The 15234-nt window shown below is 31.7% G+C and overlaps 1 protein-coding gene across 1 annotated transcript in view; it reads left to right on the top strand.

Annotated features, from left to right (window-relative positions):
- The window catches only part of LOC145680397 (meiosis inhibitor protein 1-like), a 265116-nt gene that overhangs the window by 224688 nt on the left and 25194 nt on the right, over positions 1-15234 (top strand). The window contains exons 12-17 of the mRNA XM_081750854.1: positions 1077-1240; positions 3617-3871; positions 9067-9178; positions 11182-11358; positions 12409-12504; positions 14433-14607. Coding sequence (XP_081606980.1) covers positions 1077-1240; positions 3617-3871; positions 9067-9178; positions 11182-11358; positions 12409-12504; positions 14433-14607 — 979 coding nt within the window. The remainder of the gene's footprint in view (positions 1-1076; positions 1241-3616; positions 3872-9066; positions 9179-11181; positions 11359-12408; positions 12505-14432; positions 14608-15234) is intronic.

Genomic DNA, 15234 nt, shown 5'->3' with positions numbered 1-15234 from the left:
AGTATGGTGATAAGATGTTATGATGCGAATGTCCATGACCATTGTAAAGAAAAGAGTACAGATCCTTCCTTTTGAAAATATTGGAACTGATACGATATAAAAATTTTTCTTATTATCAACAAGTACTGAAGTTCCACCAAATAGCTCTTTCATTCACATGACAGCATAAGAGACTAATTTACTACCATTAACTTAATTCGTTATTAATCCACTACATATTTTTGATTTCCTGTTGGTTAGATGGATGACCCTCCATTGCTCAAATAAACATCGATTTCATATCAAAGTATAACAGTTGTCATCCACAATATTTATATGATATTAATGTTATAATCACTCATCAATCCCAACTTCCTTTTCTTCTATTTTTGACATTACTTTCTTCGATCTTTACTGCCAACCTCATACACTATTCATTTACAACATAATCTCCAATCTACCTGTAGGAATAATTTCTTTCAATAGTCGTTGTTCTGAAGTTGCTATTACGTTAGTGACATCTTAGCAATAATTTTATAATACACTTAAGTCTGTATGATTCGTGCATCGTTATCTAAGTGACAATTGTATACTGTATTTATATCTGTGTTAGCTTTGACACTATTAAAGGAATATCGTGACAAAAGCAAGGGATTTGATTTATATAACTTGAAGATTGTGTTTTAAAATTGTTGCCAAAAATACTCATTTAGTAGTTATTAAAAATAGAAAAATACACAAATTGTGAAATGTACAATACAGTAATAATCTCATTAAAACAAATGTAGCAAGACGCCCCAGACGTCTCTTCATAATAACACCCAGTACATTGTTTGCTATTTATTTAATTACAAATATAAGAGAAAGTATCGCATATCTTATTTTAACTACAAAATTATTTCACTTAATAAGAACTTGATTTAGAAAATAATCTGATTTGTCTCACAAAATTTCTCTTACTTAATATCAACAGATATCTTTAAGTTTATTTCTCATATAATTAAGAGTACGTGAAAATAATTCCATGTCTGTCCATTCATTTCATGTCCATGTAATACTAGGTAGATAATATTAATTATTTATGAAATTTATTCCAGGAACAACCACTGAACACTGTATTTCAAAAGTTATACAAAAGTTTTTTCATATGTGTTAACATAATATACGAAACAACCATGGAATCTACGGGAATGTCCTTTAAACTTATGTCTCGAGGAATACTTGTATATATTTGCCTTATTCGAAGCTGCAAAGGCGTAAGGTATGTCCAATAAACTTACTGCTTCTTGTATACAATATTGTACATACTGATAAAAAGAAGAGACATATAGAATAAACTAAAACATTATACTTTTTTAAATACTGCAACTGAATGTTTTTTTTTTTAATTTTGCGTATAATTTGTACACAAAAATGTAAAATAATAAATACTATATTAATTTCCTTTTGTTGTGATTTTTTTTTTAATTTACAATGAAGTCGTAGTAAAACATCAGTTTGTGTCACTTTATGGTCTTAAAGTAGAATTAATCTTCTTTACTTTTTATCGATATTTCGTTATCTTATTTCACAAGTTATCCAACTAGACTACTAGTTCTTTTAAATGTAAGTACTGGAAAGCCAATTAAAAATAAAAAGGAAATAATAATATTACTGTAACTAATTTTCTCCTATCAATAGGAAAATACTTCAACAACAAATCAACCTCAAATACATACTTCAAATCAACCTCAGTGAGAACGAATATAAATATACAAATAAAATAAGAGTTAGAACGTATTTAGAATCTCAATAAATTACATGGTGAAACATCTTAATTTTTATGTGAAATGATATATAGTACCTAAACGAAACATGATCAAAGTTAACGGATATTAAGAACATGTTTCTTCATTTTACTGAGCTATATATTTTATTTTTCAATTATGATAACTTGTGCTCAAATACTTCTGTTAAGATAGTGACTTCCTGTCCTTGAAAACAGACATACAAACATATACTAAACACCCTTAAATAAATAAAAATGTATACACAAAAGGCGGAAATGCTGTAAGAGCTAACCGTACAAATTTCGTAGAGTCCGTGTAGATTACAACTGATAGGTATATTTTGTTACAGTTCTTTTTATATCAAAATGTACTTATTTTTTTTTAAGTTGGTGATCTTTGTAAGTTAGAACTAACGTAGTAATGTAGACTTATTGTGTTGTCTTGAGTTTTGACAATAACAACGTTGGAATGAATAAGACGTTTGATTGCAGTAAGTTACACAAACTTAACGTTCCTTCTTCATAAAATTCTGATTGGTCGTTTCTTTCCGAAATTACTGACAAAACCATATGTACAGGATGGATATCTATACACTTTGATAATATTTATTTAAACTTTACAATATTTTATTTAAGCTTATTGATATGGATTACTCGTTTATTGATTAGAAATAAAAGTGTATATTTAGGTATATGGATTTTATATTAAAGGTACTTTTTTTTGTTATTACATATATTCAGTGGTGTCATTCAGCCAGTTTGCCAGAACTGTTAGTTAAAATTAATTTTCCATCTCCAGATCTTGTACTTGATACTATGTTTTAGAGTCTAGTACTCTAGTGTATATAATATTCCATTCCAGCTTTTCCAAAAACAATTAAAATATGTCGCAATTGAGATATGGCACTTTAATTTTTATAGAATCTCATCAATGGAAATATAATTATGCCAATATGTAGGTTGACTTTGTTTGTGTAACAAGTGTTTAGTTTTCTTAAGAAATCATTACTATGGACTGGATATTTGGTGTTACGAAACTGACAACACTATATCACAGTTCTGCCATATTGTTTCCAAACAGTGATATTTCGGTAGCGATGGTCTCCTCTAAAGTTCTAGGCTTACCTGAACACGTGGTGAGTTTTACCAACAAAATATCAATACAAGCACGCTTAATGACTTAGTTCTAGTCACTGTTATTAGTACCATTGTAAAAAATAATTATATATAAATATCCGGAGACTCCCAAGTATCTGGCCTAATGTAGCGGAAGGGCAGGCCGGATAACATAAAAACCGGATAGGTCGGAGTTCTATGAACTCATTAAGCATACCCCAAAAACAATTTACGAATACAGTAGGGTTACATACTGTGCAGTTATAATCAGGAACAGCGGCAAGCGTACTGTATTGTGGTCCGTTACACACTGACAAAACAATGAAGAAGGAGCAGGATGCTGCTCTTTTCCTCACAACTTGTATTTGTATTTTGCATACGACACGTAGGAGGATCGTAGCAGACGCCCGCTTCCAATGCCTTGGCAATGTTGTCAATGCAACTCCTTGCCTTCCTCATGTAATTACGACAAAATAAAACTAGGCCGGATAGTACGGAGTCTACTATAGTACATAACGATGAGTCTACTGTACATAACGATATGATCATGTAGTAATAATATTAATTTTAAGTCAAGTTACTATGTTAATCATAGAAGCCTGGTAAATGATCTGAACAACACTACTGCATATATCGAATTAGTAAGTTTGGAAAATAATATTTATTGTCTTTTAAAAATCAAATTACTATTTAACACTTTTGAACCCTTAAAACATTAAACATTTTATTATTGATTTAAACTTTCATTTACAGTGATCCAGAATTATTGGCAGTTACCCGTACAACATTACTTTATATTTTGACATCTCTGTCAGTGGCTGTTTTATCTGTGGATAAACTTTGGCCTGGTGGAGTATACAATTTCCATCAATACATAGCGAAAGGCTTAGAGGCACTACCTACTGATTATCAGTATTGGATGCATCTCTTTACTTCCAAAAATGTAGATCATTCTGTGAAAGTTGCCGTCATAATTTTCATGTATTTTTATAGCTTGTCTACAGAGAGGTATGTTAATTAATTTAGACAACAAGATTCAGATTTAGATTTTTGTTTACATCGTTTTTAATAAACGAGTGTATGTGAGAGGTTACTAGATTAATGTGATCACTATTTGTATTCTATGTTTAAAGCAAACATTGACTCCAAAGTTCCCTTATTCCAAGATTATGGGCAGCATCTTATAGAAAATTTATTTTGTGATTTATATAGAGATTTGCATATCCTGTTTGTCAGCCATAGATATTTTCTGTTTCCATATAATCACGATAAAGAGTATTGAATACGTTATAACTTACCTTAAATGCTCTGTTACTAGAAGGAAATATCGTGACGTAAAATTTCTTCATGAACGAGTAACAACTCGTTTAGAGGACTCTGCACACGTAACCAGTGGACGAAATGCAGTCAAATTGGTAGAAGTATATTTGGGAACATACAAGAACGATTGGCATTGTAAAAAGAAAAAAGTTCCTGTTCTCGTCATCAGAGGAAATCGCGGCGTAGGACAACGCCAATTAAGTGCACCATTTGTGCCACTATTGCTGTTAAATAATAAGAAAAGTCGTAATTATTTTCTCTGTAGGTCTCGTGGAATTGATCAATACTACTAATTATACCTCGTGGTCTAGTGGCTCCCACGTGTATTATGAGTGGAGGATAAGAAAAAAAATTAAGCAAGAATGAAACCAAACGCCAGAATGTGAAGATAAGCATTCTACTGAGCAAATAGCGACACAGCTGGGCATGAAAACGCTCTTACACAAGGAAAATACCGTAGTTATCGTTTAATCTATACCTGTAAAATGGGGTATGGAATACTGTTTAATGTAAGCTCCATCCTGATGCTTCATGAACAAATCCGACTTACAGCATTGTCAATTGCCGGAATACAGTTGGGCTGCAGTAACACTTGGACGTACTGAATATGTTCTGACGCAAAATATTCGAATTCGGAACGCATCCCTATACACTAGACCTTTTAGGTACCCCACAACCAAAAGTTACAGGGGGTTAAGTCAAGTGATCGAGCTGGCCATGGAAAAGAAAAAAAACTGATAATAATTTTGTCATCTGTGAAATGTTCTCAAAGAATTTGCTCTATGTTGCACTTAATATGTTGGATTGCTCCATTCTATATGAAAATAGTTGAGTTGAGATACCGGTCTTACTGCAAGTGAGGAATAGAAAATGTGGTCAACATTTTGATTTAACTCTGAGAAATGTTGAACCTTGTCAATGGCCCATATGGACTAAGATCCTCCAAGAAGTACGATCTGCTAATTGGGTAGAAAATCTCCACCACATAACCTTTTGTGAATGCAATTGCACCCTAAGTATACCATATGGATTTTCACTAACCGATATGCGGAAGTTATGGGTGTTCGTTGTTTCATTTAAGCAAAAGTGGGCTTCGTCACTCCACAGAATATTCTACAGCCAAGCATTGTTCACTTCTTACGACACTTATATGATATCACATCCGTCAAAAAGGTGTTCTCAATATATGGACACTGGGTTGTCCAAGCACAGCAACTATGCTGTAGTACAAGCCATGTGGTCTGAGTGAAGAGCACCGACTTTAGGAGTGGGAGAGTGTGTGACTATTCTGGGAAGCGGACTGGGTAGCGTAGTGGTTAACTCATTTCCATGGTATGCCGACGATCCTGGGATCGATTTCCGATCCAGTCATTACATTTTTTTCACTCTTTGTGTGTTATACCAAGTTTGGTTACAGTTCGTCTGCTATTTGCATGTCTAGAGCCTTCTGAACAGCAAGACTTTAATTATGATGACATGCTATATGCAAAATGAACATCAACCTATTTCCTGCAGACGATGGTGTGGGTTGACAGTTTAGTAGAAATCCTCTTGGCACAAAATGGGCTTCTTTTTATTCCTTCAGAGGCGACAGTGAATGTCGATGACGTGAAACTAGATCTTGTCAAAGAAGCCCATTTCCATATTGAATTTAGTTTTTCTCAGATATATTGCAAAATGATTCGTAAATTAAACCCTTAGTTATGGAAGATTTTTAATGAAAATTACAAACAACTTATCCAATTCATATAGAATTTCTTTTAAATGTTTTGACAAATTTGAAGTCAGATAGCCACTGTATTTGGTGTTTCTGGTGTGCTCTTTTACTGTTGAGTTTAATTCTTCTATTTTCTTTTCTTTCTTGAAAGAAGGATTGTGAATACAAGAACATGTTACTATTTAGTAGGATTATAACGAAAATTATTCCAATTTTAATTTAATTTTATTTATTTATTTAATTTGTTTTGGAGAATTATTACGGCATTTTCAAAAATAACAAACAGGCTTACAAGAATTAACACTTTTTCTCGGCATTCATTTTTCTTGTCTAGTAAATTGGAAGATTTAATTTACATTTCGTGATCTCTTTTCCTTGAGTAGAAAGAAAGAAAGAATTTTGAAAGTTCATTTGAATAAATTTTCCCAAACTTTAGGCCTTGTTTTTATTAAAATGATCGGAATATTTCTAAATATAATAGAATTTTATAGAACCTTACCCATATATTTTGGTGTGGGTAATTTCTATAATTCTCCCTGTAAATGAAAAGATTTAAGAAATTGATATCAGTTCTTCTTTCCTCTTTTGTGACTTAAATAATAAAACAGATCTTACAATATTAAAATGTTAAAAAAAATTGAACAGGAACAGCACTGTGTATATAAAAAAGTATAATTTACATTGCAAAAAAGTATCTATAGCACTTTTATTCTGAAGAAACTGCTCCAATCGGAGCAATTAAACACAATATATATCAAGAACAGAGACGAAGGTTTTTCCATTACTAAACCATCAGTTAATGAAATCGATTTTTAACTTTAAATACTTTTTAACTTTTATTAACCAATCTTGTAAATGTAGCAGGAATTTATCGAATCTTATGTTTGTACTAACATATGGATATATTACATTTACACGATTGACTGAAAAGATATGTGACATCAAATACCTACAACAATGCTTTAACATCAGATTTATCAAAATATTTATAGAAAGTATAATCGATATTGCTGGGTATTAAAAAGTATCCATCATACACAGATAGAACGAACACGAAACTTTTTTTTTTTTTATTATTGAAACGAGAGAATTTAAACTAAAGTATTACGTTTGTTCTTCAGACAAAAAATGGGTTTAAATCTTTCACACTTTTATCATTACTAGCAGTAAAAGAAGAGAAATAACAGCAACTTAAGAAGCTGTTACTGAAAATCATTAACTGTAACGTTTTGATGCATATTACATACACATTAGGTAATCTCCGTTTTCCTACAACAGTGTCCTTTCATTCTATTTTATTGCCTTGAAGATGCTGCAAACATGGCAGCAAAAATTAGACAAATCTATGAAAAATTGAAGCATGAGACTTTCAGAAAAAAAAAACATCAGGGCAACATTTTTTGTTTTAAGGATTTAGAACTTTAGATTTCCGGGCTTTCGCATCTATGGCCATGTTAGCCCATCACGTTTGAAAGATGACGTTCCTCGGCGAGCACACTATCCGGGGAAAGGGAAGGAAGGACGCGGCCTGGGACCTATATGTTAGGTACCACCCCGGCATTTGCCTGGTATGAATGAGAAAAAACCAAGAAAACCTCATTCAGGCTTTTTACACTTTTTCGACCGAGTGCCTCCACCGGGAATCGAACCCGGGACCGCACGGACCAAAGGCGAAAACGTTAGCGACTACGCTACGCGGGGCCACTATTTTGTTTTAAATCAGCAGTAATTGACAAATATGATAAAAGAGAGTTAAACTAGGTTGTTAGCTTATGCTATTGAAACGGAGGAAATAAAATGATGATGAATCGGGTGCTTTCATTCAATGGTTCTTCATATTTATTGTAGAGAATAAGATTAAATACACTGTATAAGAGGAACCTAGGCACAAGAAGTACAAGTACATTTTGATCAAAATCAAAGCTTATATTAAAGGTAAATGAATGTTAGTTTATTTGTGTGTTTGTTCCTTATAGAAATTCACAGTATTGGCTTCGTACACTTTTAAGTGATTGTAGAGATAAGGCCGAAGGCTATTTAGAAATATTATGTACCCTAAAGCTCTTAATTAGTCAATTAGCATGAGTCCTAGAGAATACTAAGTCAAGTATCTCAGCTAACTAACTACAAAAGATGCATGATTAAATCTAATACTGTCTTTCTGGAACCAGCACTTTTTCTGAAGTTTTTTTTCTTAAATATTGCTGTTTCTCTAGCTTCTTTTTATTTTTATGAAATGCATTTTTTAATTTAAAGACTGGAACCAGAGTATGTTATATTCATTTAACAGGATGGCAGCGAATCTTCGTCTTATTTAGATTTTAACATTTGTCTTCGCAGCCAATCAGAACGCATAGAATAACATCCATGTTGAGTACTGACACCTTGTTTTCCAATTAAAAAAGGAAAAATCTCTCTGATTAAAACATTTCGACGTTCAGTTAGATAAATAATGTGTTTACAGTAGAAGGTATGTTTTTAAATACTACTGAAAAACAAAATTACAAACCCTTTTTTTTTTTTCATCTCTCAAGATGGACGGACAACCTCTTCCTCTAGAACTAGTTTGCTAAAGGACACTGTAAAATAAATTAAATTGCGGTTATATGCTACCCTTGTCCAGGGTGTGTCCTTTAGCAAACAGTGTCCCAGTACTGACCACTCAGATTTTGATCGTTCCTTATACCTACCTTCTTCGGACAAAATTTTCTGTAAGAAAGCCCTCTTTAACGGATTAAGATTATATATTAATTTTTATGTAATGTTTCATCAACATATACAGAAAATAAAAATCATATTATCCCTTGTGCTCTAACTCTCTCAATGCGAGAACTATATCTTTCAGATATTCAAATGATGAGCATGTCCGTTTTCTGTGGATGGTCTCAAATTCGATTTCCAAAGGGGGTTACAAGATTCATGCTATTTTCTCACCATTGCATTATAAGGCAAAGAACTACTTTAATTAATCAGTAAGGATCTCCAGAAAAAAAAAAAAAAAAAAAAAAAAGAGAGAGAGAGAGAAATAGTCTCAATGGGACTTGCTATACATACCATAAATCACCCAGCTAAAAACCATAGCTCTTCGTGTGATGTAAATCCAGTTTAATTTAGTTTCTGAAGATATAAAAGTCAAATAACATAATATTTGTTTTATTATTTACAGAGTAAGCCTCACTGCTCCATTCTTATGCCCTCTTTTGGACTTCCTGTACTCTCTACATAGTGCTGCTTCTATTCCTATGCCGATAGTAAAAGCTGTTTGGTTGACATATGCTGTAAGTATTGTTCCATTATTTTTTGCGAAATCTTCTTTAAGTTGGCAGTTGCAAGCTACAATAACAAATTGAAAGAAAGGAATAACCCTAAATATTTGAAATGGACTAAGGTTGCTTCACCTTGTTGGGTTGTTGAGTTGAGTTGATTTTGAGTTTAACGCCCCTTTGAGCAGCGAGGCTATCTGAGACGGACCTACTGATTAACGTGGAATTCAAACACGAGCTCCCGTCGAGAATCGAGCTTGAGTCTCTCTCGCCAAAGGTGCGTACGCAAACTGCTTAGTTACGAAGGAGCTCTGTTGGGATGTTATTTAACATTTTTTTATTACTTGTCAAATAGAAGTTACGGAAAATATTCCATTATATTTGGCCAAACTCTGGCTTAGATGTAAATTCGTTTATTAGCTACCATGAGTTTTCTATGAGCGTTATGACGTGTACTTACAAAAGTTTTAAGCTCTATTTCTTATGGATATTACGGCGATTTAAGAGCTCTATAAAGAATATTTTATATTGTGAAATATTTATTATCACAATATATATTACAACTATTAAGTTTGTAGTTGTGGTTTGTATATTTGGGGTTAGAATTAAAAATTTAAACCGGTAACTGTGTGATGTTTTACAACTTAATGGTTATTGCTTTTTATTATTCTTTTTGTGTTGCACTCATTGCATGTTAACGGTGTTTAATTGTGTTCGTTGAAGCACACGTTTCTGGGAGAATTAGCAAGATCTTTTAACTTATCCTGACTAATACAAGTAAACTTTTTAAGTCTAATTTAACAGATTATCATATTCCCTGTAAATGTCTTCTTGTCAAAGGGCAGTTGTATTTATTTCACTATTATTTGGTATATAATTTTATGTTATTTTTTATTTACATACTTTTTACTAAAGGTCAACAAACTTTTAAAAGTGATAATAGCCACTGTAGCAAATGAAACAAAATGCTTATAGCAATAATGCCATGTTTTTCGAAGAACACGGTACTCATCATCAGCTTCCTTAAGTATGAAAGGGATAGAAGGGTTAAAATATATGGGAAGGTGAAAAGGCTATAAAATGGTTCAAAGTAAATACATCATTTCACCTCATCAAAAAATTCTATGACAAATGAATCGCCGTAACTCACTAAGAAGCTAGTCATTGTTCATTGCTCATTGTTATTATTTCTCGTTCTTTCCAACCGGCAGCAGTATTTTTTTTTTTTTTTTTTTTTTTTTTTTTAAACTACAAATCAGATTAATTTCCCCTTCGTCCAGACTGAGTGCAAGATTCAATTTATGAATGTGAAAGACTCTTCAATTTTTGTATTGTCTTCATGTTTGCATTATTCATTAAGCGCTCATTAGCAATATTATATCTACTTTCCTTAAGATGTAATGGCAGTTCAGATAATTGTTGAGGATTGATAGTCCTCATAGCACAAACATGTTCACCTATTCAAATATTCCTTTTGGTTTGACCTATATATGATTTTTCACACTGGCAAGTGATTTTGTGAGCCCTAATAAATTTTTGAGATTTGGTAAAGTAAGATTTAAAATAAAAAGATCGATTCTCAACAATCCAATAGAATTGCATAAATAAGTTATACTGAGAATCGGCATTGCTTTTTGGATCAAAAGATTCAATATATTTCAATCAAAAATTTTCTTATGTAGACCTTATGTCTGGAGAACTACATATAGTGTAGCCAAACCCAAAATATCAGTTAACTCAGTATGATGTGCTTATTCCGTAGAATATTCGAAAACTCGATTCAAAAATTTTGTGACCCCTGATACAAAAACTAATTATTGGCCAAAATCGCAATCTTTTGATTTATGGAGTTTTATGATATACGATGAAAATATCTTCCAACTTGTATTATTTTCTACATCATACAATTATAGATGTAAATACATATTTAAAATATATATATATATTGGCATAATTTCACAATTTAATAGTTTATGTGGTCTTCACAAATTATATTTCCACATCTATTATTTTTGCAGATGTCGTCCTTATGCAACAAGAAATTGAATGTGATAGATATTGAAGAAGGTAATGATGTAATTGTAAAAATCCTTAATGATTTCCCAGATGCCAAATATGCATATACACACCATCCAGCACTTCTTTATTGGACATTCTCTTCCGAAAAAATTCCTCAGGAACTTCAAATTAGTGTGGTAGGTTGGTACTGTCTATTTCAATTATAAGGTTATATAATACTGAAAGCTTCATCTGAAAAAAAAAAAAGGAATATGGGCACTGACATCTTACTTTATATTATTTTTATCTATTTTAACATTCAATTGGAATCAATCTGCTAAAAATTTATGTGTGCAGTACGTAAATAATAACGTACCTTAACATAGTCAATACATTATTGTTATAATTATTACCAGTACAATCCAATGTAAAAACGCATACATATGAAGACATTTAACTTAGTTATTTTAGGAATTTCAAACAATAAATACACCTCATACTTCTTCCATATGTTGAAAATATCGGTTATGTTTATTATATCACTGACACTCCAATTAATTTATGAAGCATGGAAAATTTATGTTATTATGATCGATGTATTTCTTGGAGCAAAATCATGATCTGCCTTTCTTGAAATGCATATTATTCTTATAGTGTGAATATGCAACTCCATAGAATATCTTTTTTTGAAATTTTTGGAAGATTTTCTTTCAAATTTTAGTCTAATATGCTAACCTTTGCAGTTTTTACTCTCTTTCTATGTAATATAGGAATCACATTTCGTACCTAAAGTGTGGAATTCCTCTTTTGTTGACGCGATAATTTTTTTAGCTAAAATTCTGATAACTTCGTCGAATGTTTGACTGCTATTTTATAACATTCGGGATGTTATTTCTCTTAACTTAAATTATAAATTATCTTAACTCAAAGAAACCTTTAAAGAATCAGCCCAAGGAAGTTTGTAGGACTTTCGCTAACGAAATTATCGCTGAAACAGAAGAGGAATTACCCAACTGAGGTAAAAACTTCATTCTGAAGTCTAAATTTCTAATCATAATTCCACTTCAGCAATATCTTCACCTACAAAGAATGTTTTAATATTTACATTTCTTGACATTGCGTAGTTCTGGGAAATCAATTTGTAGTAGATCAGGCTTGCTTTCATTTCAAAGTAAAATATCTAATTTGCTTTATATAATAAAGCGTATATCCAAAGTGCGTAAATATTTCTATTATCTTTTTGCTAGATGAATTTTTGGCTTCAAGAACAACGAGAAGATTTACCGAATTCTCACTTCCTTGATTTGTTAATATCTAGTTCCGATGCCAGATTATGCTTATTGGTAAGTTTTGTTTTAATAATTTTCAAGCATTTAAGTTGAATAATTTATATTTGTTTCAAATTTTCTTAATCGTACAAATATATATCGCCCCCAAAAAGCAGAAAGGTGCTAAGCGCAATTCTCCTTGATTTCCAACTAAGTGCATATCCTGACTACCCATTTCATGTTTAATGTTGTGCAGAAAGAAGACAAGTGGTAGGAGACAATATAAAAGGTCTGCAGTTAAAACTGAATTCTAGAAGAAAGAATCGGAATTAATTAGTGTTTCATTCGTTTTATTCATCTCCTAAGGAATCTGCATTTTGGCACTTAGCACTTTTCTGCTTTCTGAGAGCGATATATTTGTTTCTTTGATCAAGTAGCAGTCTTAAGTTTAACTTCTCCGATAGAACCATGTAGAGTCATTCCAACCTGTGTGACTTATAGTGCTGCCATTATCACTGAACAAGAATTGACAAAAATTTCTCGTGATGTCTTCGAAAGTAAAATACTGCTGGTTGTTGTACTTCAACAACATTGTTTAAGAAAATAAAAGAAAGCTGGAATATGAAAGTTCGTTAGTTAATGAATACTGCAATGGGTAAGAACCTTTAGGGTACGTTCACAGTATGTGGAAACTATTAAGATGTTGGAAATTTTGCAGAGAGAGTTGAAAACAAATAAAGTGATTATCATTAACTTGTAAAATTGTGTAATATGTCTATGTGGAAATAAAATAAATAGCAAAATAAAACTCCTCTGGTACGACGCATGAAAGTCAATAGAAGTTCATTTTCGAAAATACTTCTTCAAAATATTTGTGCTAAGATATGAACTTGTCATATATGACAAAGATCAGCAACTATTAAAAGTCGTTTGTTCATCTAGTATAGAAAACCATATAAAACGAAATTGAAATGCCACTTTGCAGTGAAAGCTCCTTATCAAGATTTTTATTTTTCAAATCATTGAAAAGATAAGAAATGCATTAATTTCGAGAGCAATGCTAAATAAAATTAAACAAACATCTTAGGTATGTATTAGGAGAAGCTTCAGCATTATCACTTGAAAAATTTAAACAATGAGAGCCACAATCCTGTTGTCTGACGACATCGACAAAATATTACTTAGTACTTTTTTCTTTTGTGATCAAAAGATCCAATATATTTCAATCAAAAATTTTCTTGTAGCCTTATATCTGGAGAACTACATATAGTGTAGCCAAATTCAAACTATTACTTAATTCAGTATGATGTGCTTATTCCGTAGAAAATACAAAAACTCGAATTAGGGGTCGTTCAAAATTGTTGTGGCCTCTGATCCAAGCTCCAATATATTTCAATCAAAACTTTTCTTGTACGCCTTGCATCTGGAGAACTACATATAGTGTAGCTAAATTCAAACTATTACTTAACTCAGTATGATGTGCTTATTTCGTAGAAAATACGAAAACTCGATTTAGAGGCCGTTCAAACATTTTGTGGCCCCTGATCCAAAGCTAATTATTGACCAACATAATAATATTTTGATTCTTTTTTTTTTTTTTTTTTTTGGATCATTCCTAAAATTTTTATACCAATATGTCTCTCAGGCTCACTGATACTCTGTTAAACTCTAGTTCTATATCCTGCAGCGTATGTCGTGATTTTTTCTAGTTCACCCTGTATATTTTTTTAAAAACGATGCGGTATCACCCATATACTGATATAGACTTTTTGTTGCCTGTCCATAAAGGAATCATCTTCTGAATTTTAGACATACTTTAGTAGTCTTCATATACCACTTCAAACGTTGAAAATAATTTATTCCTCTAGTCTCTAAATGTATATTCCTGGGGAATAACATTTTCTTAAGGAAATTTTTATAGAAAATATTTCCTCTATTTCTTTTCTCTACAAGATTCATATATTACTTGTAATGTATATAGCAATGAAAATTTCTTTTAATAGGAAATCACACAGCAAAGTAATGGAAAAATAGTTGAAAGAGCAATGTATACATTATGGTATGCAATGAACTATGAAATGAAAAAGGGAAATGAGAATTTGGCCATTATGCTTTGGAATGTGTTACCGTGTGTTCTTCAGAAATATGGTATTGATAAAGAACTTAAAGATGATGCCGGTAAGTACATTCAAAGAAAGAAAAAAAAATATAAGTTGCAATGTATTTAGGAAATAGAATTAATTAGTTAAATCTGTACAAAATACATAACTGATTCTTGAAACTTTTTAATCTTCTTCTTAAATAAACTTTCAAACTTTGCTGAGGCTCTGTACATAGAAATGAAAATTAATTATAATACATGGTAATAAAATATAAATAAAATTTATTGTCATCAATAATACTTGATGATCATGAATTAGATGATTTAATTTGAGGAGTTTCACAGTTATTCCTCATTTGTTTGCAAAATATGTTTATGCGATCTTTTCTTTGGTTAATTTGTAAGTAAATGTTTCTTTAGGTATTTTTTTTTCATTCTTGTATTTCTTGTTCCCAATACCACTGTAAAATGTTTGATCGATTAGTTGATCTTCGTCCCTCTTCATCACCGAAGCAATATAAAACGTGGATCTACAGTGCAAGGTGGAATCCTAACCACTCTAGTGCCTTCAGATTTCAAATCTTTCCCACCGGGAATCGAACCCAGGACCCGTACACCAAAAGCTAGCGCGCTAGCTATTAAACCAGCGAAGAGGATGCAAAATATTTGAAACTATAATTTACTTTTCAGTAATTTTTTTTATT

Source organism: Thermobia domestica, chromosome 3 (assembly GCF_964235325.1).
Source record: "Thermobia domestica chromosome 3, izTheDome1.hap1.1, whole genome shotgun sequence".
NCBI lineage: Eukaryota > Metazoa > Arthropoda > Insecta > Zygentoma > Lepismatidae > Thermobia > Thermobia domestica.
Note: the sequence above shows the minus strand (reverse complement) of the source record. Positions and strands in the feature narration are given on the sequence as shown.